At 36.6% G+C, this 20,379-nt stretch overlaps 1 protein-coding gene across 4 annotated transcripts; it reads right to left on the bottom strand.

Annotated features, from left to right (window-relative positions):
* Positions 1-188: 188 nt before the first annotated feature.
* LOC143848617 (DNAJ heat shock N-terminal domain-containing protein) lies at positions 189-19,444 on the bottom strand. Of its 4 annotated transcripts, XR_013235429.1 has the most exons (11): positions 19,134-19,444; positions 15,288-15,347; positions 14,702-14,784; positions 11,711-11,867; positions 11,079-11,208; positions 6,297-6,455; positions 6,029-6,207; positions 5,082-5,162; positions 2,394-2,534; positions 881-988; positions 189-675 (listed from the first exon to the last, which is right to left on the bottom strand). XR_013235429.1 is itself a non-coding variant. In XM_077357596.1 (10 exons), the coding sequence occupies exons 1-10, from the start codon at positions 19,218-19,220 to the stop codon at positions 950-952; spliced, it is 1,116 nt and encodes a 371-aa protein (XP_077213711.1). In that variant the 5' UTR covers positions 19,221-19,444; the 3' UTR covers positions 189-949. The 4 variants fall into 4 exon arrangements, 3 of the variants coding, with proteins under 3 accessions (XP_077213711.1, XP_077213710.1, XP_077213712.1); XM_077357596.1 differs by having other exon boundaries at positions 189-988; XM_077357595.1 differs by lacking the exon at positions 881-988 and having other exon boundaries at positions 19,134-19,443.
* Between the last annotated feature and the right edge of the window lie 935 nt (positions 19,445-20,379).

The following is a 20,379-nucleotide window of genomic DNA, read 5'->3' as shown; positions in this document are numbered from 1 at the left end:
AAAAATTTGAATCCTCTCTCTATAAGACCTGTGTAGTGGCCCATCCATAGTGAACCCACCTCAGGTCATTGCTGTGTATCAGAATGAGCTTTTCTCAAATAATGCAATGGAACATTGAAGTGTTTGAGAGTTTTGGCACGACCATTCTTTCCTAGAAGAGACAATGTTGATGTAGAACAAAAGAAAAAGAAAAAAAAAATCCAGAGTTATTTTCTTGGAGAGGTACAATAATGAACAAATGCATTAAGAAAGTATTTTCAGATTACCCATCATGGCTACTAGGACTAATTCTCTGTCTAACCAAAAAAAGGAAAATGTAGTTTGATGTACTCGTCTGGATGACAACTTATTACAGATCTTTGCACACAAATTCCTTAAAATGGAACGACCACATTCTCTAAAAATATGAAAGATGAATAACTGGTGAACATAGTTGTGTTCTACTGAAGAAATCTCTTGCATCTCTGTCTTAAACCTGGATAAGCATGAGAAACCAAGAGCTTAGAATGTTCAAAGTTAAATATGTAGAGATACCGTCCAATCTCACGTGATTTCAATTTCATTCCTCCATATAAATTAAGATCATCTTAGCCATCATTTTCTTTTGTATGCTATCTCCCCATCATCCACATCATAGGCTGGATTGCAAAGGCATCTGAACAGTCTTCCAATACCCTGCAGCAGTACAAATGCATTATCTCATTTCTAAAATTTCAAGAGGATATCCCCGTCTTATATGATACAGTATATTTTTCAAACACGATAACGACATTTTGAAATTGCAAACTTTCATGGTTGAACAATTTAACTTAGGAATCTCAAAACCAGCAATAGGAAATGTGGAAGAATGCAACATTTAGGCCATTTGGTTATTTGAAACCTGGAATTCTAAGTACAGCGTCTAAGTGCCTCAAATCTTGACTTGTTTGTGCTGGTACGTAAAACCGGATCAAAGAACAGATATAAATGCAGCTGGTGTCTGTAAAACCTACAGAAATGCATCCAATTTACCACCACCCAATATCCAAGTGATCAACAAAAGTAATAAATATTTTCCTTTATCGATATAGTATGCTAAAGTGGTAAAATATCAGATTGATTTGCCGATTTCTAAGAACTTTGCAACTATGAACCAATAAACCCGTGCACAGATAAAGCACAACAAACCCACATGGAATCCAAACACAGGGATGAGAAAATAGAAAGTGAGATTGTATGCAGAAATTATATAGCAGTTTTATTGGAGTAGAACTAAAGTGTGAGAGAAAATTACTGAAAATTGTTGATAATGGCAAATAGTACATATTTAATGTAGGGTTGGTATTGTAATTTCAGTTTAAAGGGCTGTCTTGTAATTTAAGCTTCAATTAAATCAATAAAGTATATATTATGAGCTGATTGGTTGTGACTAATCAGATTCCCATTTTCTCCCCATCATTACATATTTTCTTCACTTCAGAACCTTAATCAATTCTATGAGATCTACATTATAAGCAATTCTATGAGATCTGCATAATGAGAAATTGATTGAGTGAAGAAGTTGAGCAGATGTAGTATGGCCACATAGCTGACTTCAAGAATTGTACAATTGGGGTTCGTTTTGATCACCAAGCCGTACCCCATGAGAAAGAGCGTCATTTATAGGCATTTATCACATAAATTTTTTATTTTATTATGAAGTTTGATTGGAACTTTATGGTTCTTGTTTGAGAAAGAAAAAATGAGAAAATTGTCGTAGATCTAATTGGAAACGTTTTAAAGGTTTTTCTTTGGACTGCCCATATTGGATTGATCTTACCAATCATACAAAACTAATGTTTTATGTTTAACTGATGTGATGTGTTTCAATCAAAGAAAATAACCACCCCTTTCATTTTCTGTTGAGAAGTCCTTAACTTAGGAATTGATTCACATCAGTTATTTTGTTTGGACTTTGAGAGATTGCTTGGCACAAACACAATACTTTTTTTTTTTTTTGAATGAATGACGGACGACTTCTCTTACCAATACAAGTATGTTTCATACTCAAAAAGCAGTCCAGGACTACCATGGAGTACAAATCAACAAATAGTACCATTGCACAAATCCTAGGAGAATATAAGGAAATAATATTTCCTTTGAAAATATACACTGTTTTACTTTGAAGCAAGAAATATGCTAAAAATAAATGTTTCAAAAACTCAAATATTATATGGCAAAAAATTAAGAAATACTAAAAATTGTTGATGTTTTACTGCCTGATATACTTGCTCCTAATGAGAAAAAATTGTAAATTAATAAATCTAATGCCTAGAAGGAATTAAAATGATAAACAAGATATCCATATGACGTATGATAACCATGAAAGGCATCCTTTATATGATAAGATAGCTTCAAAGAACTTTCAAACATGCCTGAGTGATTAAAGGAGTTCGACATGGAAGCGCTCTTGGTGAGTCCTCAACAGAACTGCAATCAGAACTGCTTCCATCTTCATTAACATCGGCAGCATTTTTTGCTTTTGATGTTCCACCATGTTGGGTGTACTTCTTCCTCTGCAAAAGTCACAGAAGTATTGTAGGCTTGTATTTCATTAGTTACGTAACATGTGTGCCTCAGTTCTTCATCACCTCAGAGCAGAAATTAGGGAGAAAAGGATTCTAATTACCATAAATGAACAAAGAATGGATCTATTCAAAGAACGAGATAAGCCGGTTCAATAATGCATAAATAGAGTGTAGTCATAAGCAGGTTCAAGAATGCCTAAGTAAAATGTAGTCTCAATGAAATACTAGAAAAAAATTCATTTACACTAATTATCATTCAGATACTCTCTAGTGTTTAGACATTTCGAAATGCATACGTCAACAGAGGTGAGAATCATCAAATTTGTTTTTCATGACATTCAGACTCTCCAAAGCTTCAAAGAAATCATGAGAATGACGAGACAAGTACTACGTCTCTTTCCTTAAAGATTAGTCTCTTATATTTTTTGCTGAAGAGAGGAGCTTGTTATTTTCTTGGGTTTTTGAAGGGAGGAGTTTCTAGCGTACAGGGTTGCGTGTCTAAAGGGCCATGTGAGTGTCTTAAGTTGTAGGAACAATATAGAATTCCAAGTGAAGGTCTATATATATGATGTAAAGTTTATGGCTACAGCAAGTTGTGTTAGCACTTATGATAAAGAACTTCTACACAAGACTTGGATGAGTGATTCTCCATCCGGCTTTGGTGCAATTCCGTGATCAATCCAGCGGTGTGATGCCCTAGACTACTATCTTCATTCTCTTTCATCTTTCGAAGGTAATTTTCGACCATTTTCCTCTCATCTTTACCACTCTATTTTTTGGAACTGTATGATTTTAAGATGGAATGTTGCTTTTGAAATCGGATCGTCAAAAGGGATCTAAACTTTAATCTCGGTTCCAATGGTCGGATTGATTAATCTCAACCAAGGTTTAAAATCTCGGTTTTGATTATGGTTCTAGTCGCTACAGAAATGGAAATGCTTTGGTTTCGGTTGGAAATCTCAGTGGAAATCCTCCAAAATCATGGGAACATGTGCAAATGATAGAATTTAAAGACGAATCTTCAGGAAATGCTAAAATAAGTACAAATGCACACTTAGAAATCACTATATAAGAAAGACAACCTTCCATAATGGTTTAAAAACATCGAATACCACGTGAAATGCACTGTTACACATGTCTGAAAATTTAGTACATACTAAATTTCTCATATAATTCATATAAATATTTATAAATAATACATGCACAACATTTAGCATGCAATTCATATAAAGATAATTATACCATTCAAAAAAATAATCAGACAACACATACTGATATAATATACCATTCAAAAAAATAATCAGACAACACATACTGATACAGTATACTGCTGGTATAATTATGAATTTGGTATGCATTTCGATCATTTCAGTTTCGATTTTGGTGGGGATGGAAACAGAAAGATTTTGATCGTTCCGTGTCAGTTCCAGTGGAAATAAACCATGATCTCAATCAATGGATTGTGTTTAATCCAGTGTTTAAAAACATGAATGCGGCGCTGAACGCAGCCATAGAAAAATCCTTGTTGACTCGGCGCGAACGTGGCCAAGAATGTGGTTGGCGCGGCTGAGTACTCGGTTGGTGCAGTCATAACTTGAGATAATCAAAGGAGTTTTTATTGACTATATAGGGCAAAACGCGGAATGCGGATGCATCGCAATGCAGAACGCAGCCAAGGAAAAAGGGAGTCGCATCAGGGGAGTCGATGCGGACGCGGGGGAGTTTTAAAACTATGGTTTAATCTAGAATTCTAAATCTGAGATTTAAAGGTTAGATTTGGTTATATATTTTGAAGTTTGTTCAAACCCTAGATCGGCTATATTAGAGTGAGTTTCACATAGCCAAAAGTTAGGAAATCTCTCACCTAGCTCTGCATCATCTTTGGTACCTAAGCTACAAGAATTAGTTTCTTCCCTATCAGTCTTGCATAATAGAGAGAGTTATTCCAAAAACATGCTTATACCAAATTTTGTAAAAATACAAAGAAGCGAGGAAGATAAATCATACTTGGGTATAAAAGACCACAATAGTAGCACACTGGTATTTGCTAGCCCTTTGGGTGTAGCTGACTCTACTGAGGTGTAAGTGACAACAGTTTTCTTTGGCCTTAAACACTTGGTGGGAGAGGACCTTAACGAGGGGGAGGTGGAGGGAGACTCCAGCAATGTTATTAGGTGGTTAGGTGGCTCTAAAAACTATCCTTGGCGCTTTGCTCAGTACTTTGAGGAAATTCATGATATTGTTGGGTCCTCATCTATCTGTTATCATCATGTTAGAAGGTCCAACACTGCAACAGATGGTTTAGCCATAAGGGGGGTTCGTTGGAGGCTCATGAGCAATATGATTTTCTTCCTTCTTGATTTAGTTTTGTATTTGTCAGATTTGTTTCCGGCGCATTCCTTTTTATCTTTTGTACTTGACCATCTCGGTCCCCATTCTTTAATGAAGTTTTAATCATTCAAAAAAAGAGTAGCACAAATAAAAGATTTATTTTATCAAAAGGCAAAATCATAATGTCTACAATTTATAAAATACCTGAAAAAATTTTCCAAGAATTTTCAAGGCTAATGCACGAGCTTTAAGTTCTTCCTTCTTCACATTGGCTTCTTGAAGTACCTGAACAATATCCATTTCATAGTAAAAAAAAGGCATGTTGATGTAGATCTAGTGTAGACCTACTTCAAATTGGTCAATTAAGATCAAAACCAGTTCGGAACAGTTAAGGAACAGTAAAAGAACAAAAATCCTGATCAAAACCAGTCAAAAACCCAGTAACTTGCTGGAAATTGTAGAAAATTGACAGAAAATGTAGAAAATGTGCAAAAAATAATGATAGTGGAACTTGATAATGAACAGAAAATTTGATGATGGCACAAGAAGTTTTTATCATAAAAAGCAAGCACAGTAATTTGGTGTTTCAAGCGCTAGATATCTCTATTAGTTGTACATTAGCTGGAATAAAAGCATAGGTTCTCTTCAAGTTGTCATATAGAGTACTTTGACATTTCATTATTTCTTTGGACAGAGACAATTATTGGAAGCATCCAGTTGTTTTTCCGTTACCCAACGTTGTCCTTTCCCGCGGGAGGTGCCCCCCAAGGAGACCTTACGCTAGCTCGTCGCAACGCAAGGCCCGGACGCACGCACACAATGCACTTATGCGGGACAAGAAAGGCTACACGATGTCATTAAGCACAGTGCTAAGTACACGTGAAAGCACCCAGGACACTCAGGCTAGACATGGCACAGTAGCACAACCCCTGAGTTGATAGCGAATAAGTGACAATGTTATGAATACTTGATACTGAATAAGTGACAATGTTATGAATACTTGATACTGAATAAGTGACAATGTTATGAATATAACCCTGCAAAAATACCATTGATGCTGGAACATACATCTGTTGACTAACTGTGTTTTCTAGCATCAACAACTACAATATAATTGTGCATGTTAAAGTCAATGAGGATTTTGAACGTACCATTTCACAAACATGTAAAAGGGTCACTTCAATGTCTACTACATTCAGTTTCCATAGTGAGCTCATCATCATGTCCTTATTTAAACGTATATGTGATTCAATATCATTTTCTGCACTGCCACCATCCATTTTAAATTGTCGGTGCATGTCTTCTTGGAGTTGCAATAACTGGAAAGCACCTAACCAATTTTTCAACAAAATTAGTTTAGATCATTATTGCGAAAAGTTCTCAATACTTTAACAGCTATGAAGAAATACACATAGATACCTTTTGCTGCAGTGATTTGTGACTTCCAGAAATGTCCTTTATTCCGCACCCATTCAGCCAAAAATGGCACCCCTAAATAAATTATTTTCTTTCCTAGTTCTTTCGCAGCCTGCCTTGCATAAATGTAGCCAATGGTGTGCAAAATATCTACTCCAAAAGCTGCATTAAAGAACAAGGGAATCCTAATTTACATTATTTCAACCTCCAGGCCATGCTGTTTATGTTTTAGCTATAGCACGAGTAAGTATATACATAGAAACACAAACTCACAGATAGATATATATAGATATATATATATATGTGTGTGTGTGTGTGTGTGTGTGTGTAGGATGAACATTATTTATCATGGTTGTAGAAAAATAGCTTAAGAACTGTACTCCTGCTAGAACAAAAGGTCCTCCAGAAATTAACTAACATTGAAATATAAAGGTCCAGATAATCTAGACATGTTAGTAAACATCTAATAGAAAGTCCTGTCATATCCAAATAGATCAAACATTATACAAAATGTATACTGGTCAGAATTCTAAATCACAGACAGATGATTAAACCGAAGTTGGATAAGCAAACCTTTATAATCTTCTTAGGAGCAGTGTTGAAAGTACAAAGAAACAGTGTGATCAAGCCCTACCTCATGCAGAGTTTACATATAAGTTCTCACACAACAGTTCTACAAGGAAGAGTCCTTTGACGTGGTTTATGAGAGGAATCCGAACAATCGTCTTGATCTAGTCCCATTGACGATTACAGGAAAAAGCAATGAGGATACAAGGACATACTAAGACGTATTAGGAGGTCCATGATCAGCTGCACAAGAAATTGGAGCAAAGCAACTCCAAATATAAGAACAAGCACGAGAATAGATACATAAAGAATTTCAGGAAGGTGATCTAGTCACAGTCAACATTGCGCAAGGAGCAGTGCTCAGTGCTCACCAATAAAAAGCTAAAAACTCAGAAGGCTCGCATGACAATTAGCCGTGATGAAGAGGTACCAGAGGAAGGAGTCAAGTATCACGGAGCAGCCAATCTCAAGGACAAGTTCTTTAATTGGGGCAGATTGATACACATGTGGGGGGACCATACGATTAAAAGGGTTTTTATTAAAACTTGGTGGTTTGGTAGTGCAAGAGTTTATATTTTATTAGTACAGGATTTTACTTAAAAAGACATTGGTTTTTTAAATAGGGGTCTAAATAAGGGGTGTTTTGGTCTTGTCATATTTCACAAAGTTATTTTGGATCTTCTTTTCTTTATCTTTAGTGACCTAAAAAGGGAGAAGGGAGGACTAACGAAATTAGTGAATTTCTTTTTCATTTTCTTGAAATGAAACCTGATTCTCTCTTGGGGGCTTCCAATCTGTGAGGACTTTTGGCTTGGATTGGAACCCCATGTGTACTGGATTTTTAGAGTTTTCTTCTAAGAATATTCATTTTTTTAATGGTTCTAAGAATATTCCTCCTGACCCACCTTTCTCTATTTGGGTACCTATTTCTGGTTCCTTGGATAGTTCTCGTCAAAATCTCTTAATCTGTACCATGGTTTAAAATTTCAGTTTCGGTACCGGTTTCGGAGTTTCGACCGAAATTTCGAAATTTCGGTCGAAATCCAGTACAACAAAGAAAATAATATTTTATTCAATATTAAATTTTGGATTTTGGTCGAAATTTAAAACCATGATCTGTACTAGATATGTGCATGTCTTGAGAAAAGTGGTTTATATGACAATGTTTTGAATTTGACTCCTAATGGACTGACTTGCCCTACAGTGGATCAAGTCACGTTGTATTGGGCTCAATTAAAGTGTAGGGGATAAAGCTGTTATGTAGAGATTCTTCAGAACACAGAAAGGAGAATAGTAAAATGGGAAATCGTCTTGAACGAAATGTAACGCAATAGAACCAGAGAATGGAACTGTAGGATACTGGTCCTTGAGAGACTCAAAAGTAGACCTTTTGCAAGCGACCTCGAACATATGATGATCCTCATTCGTTGTAACCAGAGATGTCGACACATCCGTCGATGGCCCAAGGGCATCCTTTATGGGGTTTAATTTAATCTTCTTGCCATCTTTAATGAAGGAATATGCACTCTTCTCACCATCATAGGTACCCTACGATCATGCTGTCAAGGATGGCCCGATAAAATATGGCACATCTCTACTGGAGCGACATCACACCAAACTGAGCCTTTTTAAACATTTCCAATGAAAAGGTCACAAGACATTCATGTTTTAAATGAGACTAAACTCATATTTGATCCACGTGATGCCATATGGCTGAGCTAATATCCTAGTTTTCAGCTTCAACTTATCATCATTGTATGCGACACTAAATTCTCAATACTTCCACTACTAATGATAATAGTGCAGAGTTTCTCAGTTATAGTGCAACTGGTATGGAAAATACTGCTCTGCAACAACTCATCTGTCCATGGGATCCTAGAGGATAGCACATCCGACGGATCACAAAAATTATTCCCACATGATCCCCATCAAGTATGGTTTCATTGTGCTCCCCGTCACAAGCTTGCTCATCTATCCCCTCATGTGGAGCACTTCTATCAAGGGGGCTATTTTCTCCTACAAGGCTAGTTCTATCATCATCATCTACGAGTTCTACCAAGTTAGTTTGAGGATTGAATGTCTTACATGAACAATCAGATAATCGGTGACCTGGATCACCACACTTGAAACAATTTTAAGATAGTACTGTGTGGTTTGGGTCCTATAGGTCCACGACCGTGTCTGTCTCACATATAGGTGATCATGGGGTAATGCTCATAGGGGGGAGAGTAGGTTTCGAACGACTAGCCACGGGATCTCTAATGGCAGAACTAGAGGGGCCTCTACATTGTCTCTTCTCTAAGAATGATAAGTCATCTTATCGGCTTTAAGTGCCAATCAAAAAGCATCATCCACCAGTGAGAAGAGTGTGAAGGGAGACCGACTTCTGGAGCTGAAAAGACAGCCCGTTAATATATTGAGATGCCGCTTGCTCCTCATCTTCAACTAAGGCATGAGATGAAACTCTTCCTTGTATTCCCCCATGGATCTAGCTCCTGGATTAAGGCCCAAAAGTCTTTAGTAGAGTGTGGCCTTTGTTAAAGTATAAAAGAAAAATAACGCCCTTCTCCAAAAGCTTAAGCTTTTGGAGAAGTTGGTAAGTTAACATGGTATCAAAGCCAAAGGTCTCGAGTTCAAACCTCCCGGATAGTGAAAATCCACATGCAATGGTCAGCCCAAAGTGGAACCACATGTGCCACGTGTTTGCCAAGTGGGCCACACGTGCAGGGGAGTGTTAAAGTATAAAAGAAAAATAACGCCTTTCTCTAACAGCTTAAGCTATTGGAGAAGTTGGTTAGTTAACAGCCTTAAAGTCAGATGAAAAGTATTTACTTTTCATTTTGGACAAGTTATCAATCTTGGCCTTGCCTCTTTGAATTCTCCTAGCTTGTATTTGTTTAAAATAAACAAAGTAGCACCCTTTAGTTTCACGGTAACAAATCTGACTTTCTTAAATTCTCCTGGCTTGGATTTGTTTAAAATAAACAAGGTAGCACCCTTTAGTTTCACGGAAACAAATCTGACTTTCTTATCCTCAGAGAACTCTTCCAACTCGAAGAAATGATCTATCTTGTCTACCCACTCAAGGAACTCATCAAGGTCAAGGTGACCCTTAAAATCCCCAACAACATCTTGATGAAAGGAGTGCAAGATATCTGTTTGGCATGCTTTGTACTTCATCTCTGTTGGCGAAGCTCGAACCAGCTCGAACCTTTTTGCTCTTCTTTCTTTCCTTGTGGGCAGGAAGCACAACAGCAGCGTGTGTTGCCGATCCCACTGTGTTTTTTACTTTTTTGCACTTGATAGGGTGGAGAGTTGACCGGAAGATCATTTCGAGAATATCCTTCCACCGCAACAAAGGGTTGTGTTGTCCGAGCAAGTTATGATCATCTTTGCCTGCGAATTACAACCAGAGAATCCAGAATGATCCACCTCTAACTCACTAGTCTCTAGAGCACTCTAAGGCCCGCATCAGTCAATCCTCAAAACGATGCTTGGGCCGGTCATAGAAACATCTTTACTCCTCATAAGATTCAAATTTCTCAATGTGTTTTGACCCGCCTTCAGAGGAGACGTCTACACCTAACCCTCAACTACTCACCTTGCCTAGCACAAGTGGATAGGGTAGGCACGTATTCCTAGGAGTCATGGCATTTTTAGAAGTCCCAAGCCTAATATTCTCGCTAATGCAACTTAGGGGGACTCTCATCTTAGCTAACGTATTTGAGTGCTAGTCCAACATAGCTTGCATGCTTTGTTGCCAGGCCCCCTCGGGTTGTCCTCAACCTGGTCATTGACATGGAACGTTGGCTTTATTAGCCATAGGTTAAAACTGAGTAGCGGATGTGCATAACAACCCTACAAACTTTGGAGAGATGCTACAACACCTAAACAAGAACAGGAGGACTATATGCTAGGTAATTGACACCGAGAAGGAAGAGTCGAAGGTTCAGGACAACACTAAGAAACACAAATACTAGGAAAAGAGCCCCAAAAGACAAGAAATGACTAACTGAAACTCTCTCAGGAACTAGATAGCACAAAATGGACTCTTTGTCACCATGCACATATTGGTGTGTATGGGAATAATGAGACAACATTATTCACTAGCATACCATCTACATATTCGAGCATAGAGACACTAGAAAATGAACCCGCATATTTGAAAAAACTGACATAGTACATTAATTTAAAAAGACAGTAACTAACTTAGTTAACCTGCATTGGAAAGTCGTCTCGCTTCAGATTCAGCACGATACAAGAAACCCTCTTTGTCACCATGCACATATTGGTTAAGAAAATCTTTCAGTGACCTTGCAAGTTTTTCTTCCCTTTCGTTCTGGACAGCCTTCATTGCAGTTGAAAATAAGAATGAAAGTAAATGGTCAGTCTAAAAAGAGGACTTTGAAAATAATGTAAAGCAAAACAGTTATAATGGAATGAGAGGATCTAATGGAATGAAAACCTTACACCAAGATATATAAAATGTACATAAATACAAGCATATATCATAGTATACTAAAAAAAATTGACAAATCAACATAGTAGAAAATATTAAAGGATCAAGCTATCAATATATTGAAGCAATCATTGATCCAGGCATCCATAAAATAACAATTGGAAGTTTTGCTGCAGCTAATCAGGTGGACATTTTATGTTTTCTAAGGTGACCATTATAAAACCTAAGATATTTCTGAGAAAAAAAAAAGAACAGATAAATACACCGAGTTTGCCTAAAATTAAACAGGCATAATGATATACATAATGTGTGTGTGTGTGTGTGTGTGTGTGTGTGTGTGTGTGTGTGAATTAAATATTTAAGAATAAAATGAAATGTCTAACATACTCACCTTCAGCCTTTCATGCAGTTTCTCAGGATTTTCAATGTCACTAGCCGCCAACTCAGAAGAAGCCATCGATGCCACAGTAAGGTGTCCTATATAATCCTCAAATAGTTCACTTCCAAAAACAAGGGCAAAGACAGCAGTGGGGTCTAGCATGGTCTCCCTGCAGAAATATGAAAATATTAAGGCACGAAAATGTTTCACTAGTAAAAAATCAACGTATGCAGAGAGTTGCCATGAAGGCAGCTATACCACAGCTAACACAAGTAAATCATCTTGAAAGTAGATTGCTCTGCTAAAACTTAACAGAAAGATTCAGTTTGCACGTAGTAATCCTTCCAATTGAAAATTCAAGCATTCAACAACCAACGATGGACGGTCTTAGAACAGACTAATGCAATGTTTGGGAGCACAACTTACTACCCATTTTTTATCTTACCAACATGCTTTGATGGGCCATCAAACGTATTAAATTTGGATTGACCATGCATACTCAGTGACAAGTTCAGAAAGTTCTAGAACAAGAACGCATGATGAACAAGAACGAGTGATGATCAAATGTATTAAACCTGGGTTGCCATAGGCTACCTGCACACCAAATTGAACTAATTTTTTTCTTGCATATTAGGCGAAGTGACGTGTTTGTTGTGGATTGAATCACAAAAGGCAACCAAAAAGAAGAGATCAAGTGAAAAAAAGAAAAGAAAAGTGTTTTTGAGGTACTGGTGATCCACTGTATCCAAAAGGAAAGTTGATTTTTTTGGTAGCCCGAGGGCCATCCTAAGGAAGAGCAAAAGGTGATAAACTTTTAACGTAACTCGCGATCATACAGAGGGGTAAAACCGAGGCATTTTGGATCAGATTTTTGCTCCGATTTCTTCTGGGAATTTGTCGGCCTCATCACGATCAATGCATTTGGACCCTTGATGCAAGGGTGAGATTGGATCGAATATCAATATCTGCTCTTCATTTAGATCGAATGGGAAAACTTTATGAGATTGAGTCGGAATTCACGTACGACTTAATTTGAAGGTGGGAATTAGATTCGTACCATCTGATCTTACCATGGGACCTTCAATGCTTTCCAAATTTGATCGTTGAGCATGTGAGATTCACCATCGAATCGATCAGGAATTTGAAATGCAACTCGGATTAGACATGGCAATAAGATCAGAAGGATCAGATCACACCACAGAATATTATAAGCTCCCAAAATTCAGATCAGAAGATCCCCACCATCGGATCAAGCTGGACTTCACAGTACGGCTCAGTTTATACACGGGAACCGTATTGGGAATGACAGATCACACCGTGGAATAGTGGGAGCTCTCCAAATCGGGTAATACCTCTTCAGAATTATTTATTTTGATTTAATCATGGCTATTTTAAAAAACTATAAATAAGATGGCTCTAACTTGATGAGTTGGAAGCCGAAGCTGGTTTATGTACTTGAAGACGACAATTATGGGAAATAATGACAATAATTGTCCCCCCAACATGTTCTTAAAAAGAGAAAAAAATTGTCCTCCCGACTTACATCAAATGCAAGGGACAATTACAATGTAACATATTATCGCTGGATAAACATTGAATCTGTTAAAAATATGACTACAAAGGAAATAATGACTTCCTTAAAAGATCAATGGGGTGTGTCCGTAATGCGAACACGGATGTTGATATTTAAATGAGGTAAATGTATTAGCAGAGGAATTGAGCATGTGTAGAAACTTTGGAATTTGTTAACTTACCAACTTCTCCATGTTGAGAGAAGAATTGAAAGAAGATAAAAGTGAGTTAGTGCTGTCTCCCCCTCACTAGTTTATTTATATACTGAAGAGAAGAGTACAATTACTGAAATACCCATAGGCTTATTCTAACAAACTTGATTGGGAAACTATTAGACAGTTGTGCACACTGGGGATTTATAAGAGCACAAACTGATGATGGCTAAGTTGGTGATTGAAGCACTATTAAAGGTAGACCAATTTGGCCATCACAAATTGGAAATTTACAGATCTAGCCCTGGGATCAGAGTTTTAGGGATCTTCTATAAAAGCCAAAGAGATCCTACTACGTGGCACTTTCAATACAGTACAATTTTTGGATTTTGGGAATTGGAAGAGAGCGTCAATGGGCTTGAAGGTGAACAGGGAGTTGATCGAATTGGTTAACGATTCAAGAACATCCACATCCACTATCAGATCGCCCGCGGTCCAACAAATCGAGGTACGCTTCTTGTTTGCGGAATCCAACAAAGATTTGGCAAGTGAGAGCTTCACAATCACATTAAAACGGACTCAAAATGTTGAAAATGAAGCTTGAAGAATGAAGGTGTTCTCTCTCTATGCAAGTATTTTTTACATGTTGAGTTTGAAGGCAGAAGGTTGGGAGTACAAAGTCATCGTTCAACTAATTTAGTTAAATTTTACATGTGTCATTGGATTTAGTAAAATGGCTTAAATAACACCCCTCAAACTTCTGAATTGACAACTCAAGAACGACATTACGTTGAACCATCCTGTATAACATCTAGGAGCACCATTCAGTTTAGAAAGCAAAGATATTTGCCGCTTATGTGTTTCTGCTTTTATCTTGCCCCACGATTCGTAACAAAAATGAGAATGTATACTGCATTTTGGAAAGAAAGTGATAATGAAATCTGTATAGAGGATCATCATAAGTTCCATTGTGAGCATTCAATAGTTACAGCCGTCGCTCGAAGAAAATGAATTTGGGTTTGCATAAATTCATCATCATCTACATTAATAGCTAAAGCATATATCTAACACCATATAGAGCAATAACTATTGATGCATTCAACAAACTGCACTTCATTATTAAATCTATCATGTGAAATTCATGTTGCATATTTCATGTATTTAACATCAAATTCTTACTATGTCTAAACAGGTAGGTTAAGATTTTTGCTTAAAAAAGTAATTGAGAAGACAATGATGTTCAATGTAAAATTAGAGCTTGATATTATTAGCTGCTCACCTTGATATGCAGTACTTTCCATTCCGATCATATGCCTCTCTTTGCACTGGATCGCTTAAAACCTGATAAGCTTCTCCCAATACCTGCTAAAGCTATTGAGATGAATAATTCAAGAACTACTGCACACTATATATGTGCCTATGAAACATTAGATCAACCAAAATTGATGCACCCAATAAAATATATCCATTAAAGGCTACCTATATAGAATCATTGTTTCCATACATGGGTCTACTGATATAGAATCATTGTTTCCATATCATTAAAAAAGGATCCTTCTGATGTGTAGAAATGAGAAATGCAACCTTTTCATGAATTTGTGATATGCGGCAGTTTCTCACTTATTTGATGAAGAATAATGATATGGTAACTGAGTTGGGGACCGAGAGTGGAACAGGACAAATAGCCTCTTTTAACACATTAGAAATCGTTCCCTTGATTTTTGGCTTTTTTCCCATGAAAATGGCAAAACTACAGCTCCCATGCCATCTCGTGTGTGGGGTTTTGTTAGGTTACACTCTCGGTCTCCATAGCAGCACTCTTTGATGAATACTAGATTTCCGCATATAAAGAAAACTAGACTTGCCTGAAATCTTTCAGCAGACTGAGGGTCATTTGGATTTTTATCAGGATGAACCTGTCTTGCCTTTACCAAAAAAGAGAAAATATTCCCAATGAGTATGATTTAGTCTACATTATAACCATAAACACTAGAAACCAGATTCAGGCCTAAACGAAAAATAGAAGTTTTTTATATTAAGCTACTAAAATGTGTAAATAAATCCATTGTTCTATATGCAGAAGCATGGATTTATAAGCTGTAAATATACACTGATCATTTACTAAAGCAACTGTATCCCAGTGTGTGAAGTAATCCCAAGTTACTCTAAATGAAAAATAAAACCCACTGCCTCGAAAAAATGTCCAATCTCCAGAATCAAAGAATTAGCAGACTTAATTGAATAGGCTAACTTAAATTGCCAAAACCCATAGTAAAGTAGGTAAAATAAATAAAGATTTGGGAAATGATATGCCTACCCCTTTTTCAGCATTTCCAACCCCTTTTGTCTTCGACTAAAAATGAACTTATTTTTAGGAAAAGACAAACAAAAGAAGGTGGAAATGCAGCTAATTTTAGGAAAAGACAAATAGGTAGTGGAAATGCTGGAGAAGGGGGGCAGAAATATTATTTCCCTAAATATCTATGCATAATGCCTGCTCATAAAATGAATGACAATATAATGGATCAAACTGCTGTGTAATTCAGAGAAAAAGGGAGTAAACATTCTATGATGATATTCAAAGAACATTACGAAACATGTTAAAAAATGCAACAGCTTCAGAAAGCAATTTATATTGAAGAAACTCATAACATCAAGATCGTGCACCAAAACGAGCATATATACTAATTTCCGATCTTAGAACTTAACTCAGATATGGATGAATTGAACAACGGAAATCTCACAATATGATTCATATATTGAATCCCATGTCTCAATACACAGTATCTCCATAAATTAAACCGATGTTACTAGGAACGCTTGTTACTCTGGTGCATGGTACCAAAACGGGAATGAGGTACGACACTTGTTACGTGGTATGATAGGGGTTATTTGGGTCGCAACTCATGTATGCAATATGTAGCAAACCATTGTTCAAGCAGCTCCATTATATATTACTAAGGATGTGTAATTATACATGTAGAATTATCCGCACATTATAATATAGTTGCATACATATAAGTTGTCATAAAAAGGGACCTTGTGGCCCTCTCTTTGTGAATATCTTTCTGGAACATCATCTCTGGCGATCCGAACTGAAAATGATCTGCGAATGGGATCATGTGAAGTGGATTGCAGAACATGAGCTATTGAAGTTTTCTTAACATGGCCAATTATGCTTACATTATCTTATTATCTTGTGGGAAGTCCCACACTGTAGAAAATGATCCACGACTCACATTGACAGATCTATGTGACCCCCATGAAAATCATAAGTCTTAGAAGAGGAAGGCGCTGGATCGGTGGGCACCAGATCATTGAGCACTGGAACATGTGCCATAAAAGTTGCCTAACCATCCAGCCATGATGTGTGCACAATTGCTTTAAGTGGTCTTCACAATGTGCATGTGCAAGCCAATGCCTTGCTGCCATGTGAGCCAAAACCACCTACCAGTTGCCTTTGCTTTGCCTTCCTTGTGCACAAGCCTTTGAACACAACCAAGCAGTGCCTTGGTTTGAATTATAACCGTTGCCTCCAAGTGCAAACATGCCCAGGCTTGAAGGAGGAACAAAGAGCAAGGTTTCAGGTTATGTGTTTCCTCATTATGATTTTAGATCTTTTCACATCCCGCATTTTCAATGACACTTTCCAAATGTTTCCTCCTTATGTTTTTAGATCTTTTCACATCCCGCATATTCTCTTTTCTAAACCCGGCGCTTCTCGCTTCCGCCTGCTGTGTCGCTTCTCGCTTCCACCTACTGTGTCGCTTCTCACACTCGCTTCCTACTCTGGCAACTAAGCAATTTAGCATTTGATATTATTTTTCAATTTTCAATTTGATCCAGCGAAGTTAAAAAAATTTGTAATCGGATAAAACTTTTAAGATTTAACTGCTCTATAAGAAACTCAATGATTCGTCTGAAAGAATCCCACTCGCATCAAAGTGATCTTTAACACAAACCAATGAAATTCTGAAGGACCATTTTGTCTATGGATAACTGTCCAAAAAATTGACTATGAATTTCAGATTATCTTTGATACAGCTAAACACAAACAGTAACATTAAAAAATATAATTCAATAAAATATAGAAGATATGGCAGCTCAAGAAACACAGAATGGAACAGTAATTGAGGACCATGTAAATTCCTGGAATTGGAAATGAACATATTATTGCATGTCCACATAAATTCCAAAAAAATAAAATAAATAAAGTTCCTAAAGATAGCAACCCAATCAAAAGCATATTCAGAAACTTGAAAAAGTGCCCAAACACGCAAAAGGATACAAAATACACGAATGAATTCGAAGAAAAACTGCCAGCAATATTAATTCAATAAACTGATAAAGACATGTGAATTCAATCAATCTCTCAATCTAAAAACAGAGAGAAATCCAAAACAACGAAAACATTAATCAAGCATTTCCAATTAGATCTATCTAAAAAACCTAATACAAAAAAAGTGGTCCAAATAAATTCCTAAAATGACCGAAACCTAAAAAATACATTCAATAAAACTAGTCACCAGTTAGAAACTTGATGATTTGTCTCAAAGAATCCAACTCGCATCAAGGTGATCTTGAACAGAAGTACTGAACCCAAAGAAATTCAGAAGGACCATTTTCATTGTCGATAGTTTTCCAAAAAAATTGACTAAAAATTTTAGAAGATCTTTGGTATAGGAAAACAAACAATAAGATTAAAAAGATAGTTAAATAAAAAAAAATTAAGAGGCTTGTCAGCTCAAGAAACATAGAATGGAACAGTAATCTGAGACAATGTATTCACGGAATTGAAAATGGAAATCTTATTGCATGTCCGCATAAATTCTAATAGCGATTTGTCTATATTAGACGGTTTCTCATTTACAAACAAGTTCCTATGATGATATTGGATATGAAAATCTTCTTGCATGTCCGCATAAATAGTGATTTGTCTATATTTGACAGTGGTCTCATTTACAAAAAAGTTCCTAAAGGAAGCAACCCAATCAAAAGCATATTCAGAAACTTAAAAGTATGCAAGGTATGCACATGAATTCTAAGAAAAACTGTCAATTAAATAAACTGAAATAGACACATGAGTTCAATTAATCTCCCAATCTCAAAATAGAGAGAAACCCAAAACAACGAAAATCCTAATCAAGCATTTCCAATTGGATCTATCTAAAAAACACAATACCAAAAAATAATCCAAAGAAATCCCTAAAAAGACAAACTAAATCATTCAACAGGAACAGCCACCAGAATCAGAAATTAATCAAGGTATTCTAGAAGGATTCTCAAAACCCAAAACAACAAAAGCACCAATCAAGCATTTCAAACTAGATCTATCTAAAAACCCTAATACCAAAAAATTATCCAGATAAATCCCTAAAATGACTGAAACTTCAAAAAAAAAAAATCAATAAAAACAGTCACCAGTATCAGCAACGAATCAAGGTATTCTATAAGGAATCTCAATCTCAAACCAGATAAAAACCCAAAACAACAAAAACACCAATCAAGCAATTCAAATTAGATATATCTAAAAACCCTAATACCAAAAAAAAAAATGCTCAAAACAGAGAAAAACCCAAAACAACAAAACATCAATCAAGCATTTCAAATTAGATCTATCAAAAAACTCATAATACTAAAAAAAAAGTGATCCAAAGAAAACCCTAAAATGACTGAAACTTAAAGGAATTTTTCCTCAATAATAATAAAACCTTGAGATAGTAAGCTTTGCGAATCTCATCCTCTGTTGCAGAAGGACTGACTTCGAGAACATCGTAATACTCTGATTCTTTCACCATCTCTACTCGATACCCTAATTTTTTCTTCTTCTTCTTTGTTGATAGAGAGAAGAAAAACAAGAAGAAGAGGAATGAAAAGGGGAGGTGGAGATGCCATTAGAGCCCACATGCTCTCTTGCCTTTCCACTTCCTCAACACACAATAAACAAACACAAAACCCTCTCTTTTGTGCTTTTTTTTTGCCGCGAAGGTTAGTTGGGTGTGTAGATTCAAATGAAAGGGGTCTTTTTCGCGGTGGGTTATATACGGGGTGTCAATGGATCCAGACGGTCCGATGGATCGTCCGAATCCGAACGTTAATGGACGGGATCTAAACATATGAATAGAATCCATGGGCATATTTCGGATCATTAAATCTGGGATCTGAAAAATTTTGCATTGTCCATGAGCACGCCACAGATGCCCATTGGATAGTCACTATCCGAGATGGTTTACAAAAATGCCCTCCAAATTTTGTTAATGCTAACCCTTCTATGAAGGGCAATTTTGTCAAAACCTCTCTTATCACTTAATGAATCGGATTTGAATGCGATTTCACCCATTTCAGTCGTTTCATTTCACACTTTCACGAAGGAAAAGAGAGAGGGGTTTTGTTCTGTATGCATCATATTCTTTTATAATAGTCATACATTATATTTGTGTATGTAATTTTGATTAGTTTTATTGTTTACAAGCATTATTATACACAGAGATAATTTTTTAATTCAGTTGAAGAAAATGCATAGAGACACACTAATAGTGGACTGCCATTCTATCTCTTTTTTAAAAAATTAATTGTTTACTTAGCTTAGTGGGGCATAATAGGACACTTCGATGGACGGTCCGAATTAAAATGGATCGTGATCATGACGTGGAAAGTAGGATCCGAAGAACAATCCGACTCCGACCCGACCGATAAGAAATTTGAATGGATCATGACTGTGACATAGGTGGATCCGACCCGAAGTGGATCCGTTGACACCCCTATATATACCTTGCCTTTTGTGATCTCTTAAAAAGATAGAGGTTGATATTAATGGGATAATGATAAATTCGCACCCTCCGTATAATAATTCACGCCCGTTTTGAACTTGAATTGGCGTTAAAAAGCGTTTAAAGTCTGCTGCATACCAGAGGAGTGCGAATTATCCTGTGGTGGTGCAAATTTATCATCGCCGTA

This window comes from Tasmannia lanceolata, unplaced genomic scaffold, assembly GCF_043159265.1.
Source record: "Tasmannia lanceolata isolate RefF3 unplaced genomic scaffold, GAP_Taslan_0.1 ptg000016l, whole genome shotgun sequence".
Taxonomy (NCBI): Eukaryota; Viridiplantae; Streptophyta; class Magnoliopsida; order Canellales; family Winteraceae; genus Tasmannia; species Tasmannia lanceolata.
Note: the sequence above shows the minus strand (reverse complement) of the source record. Positions and strands in the feature narration are given on the sequence as shown.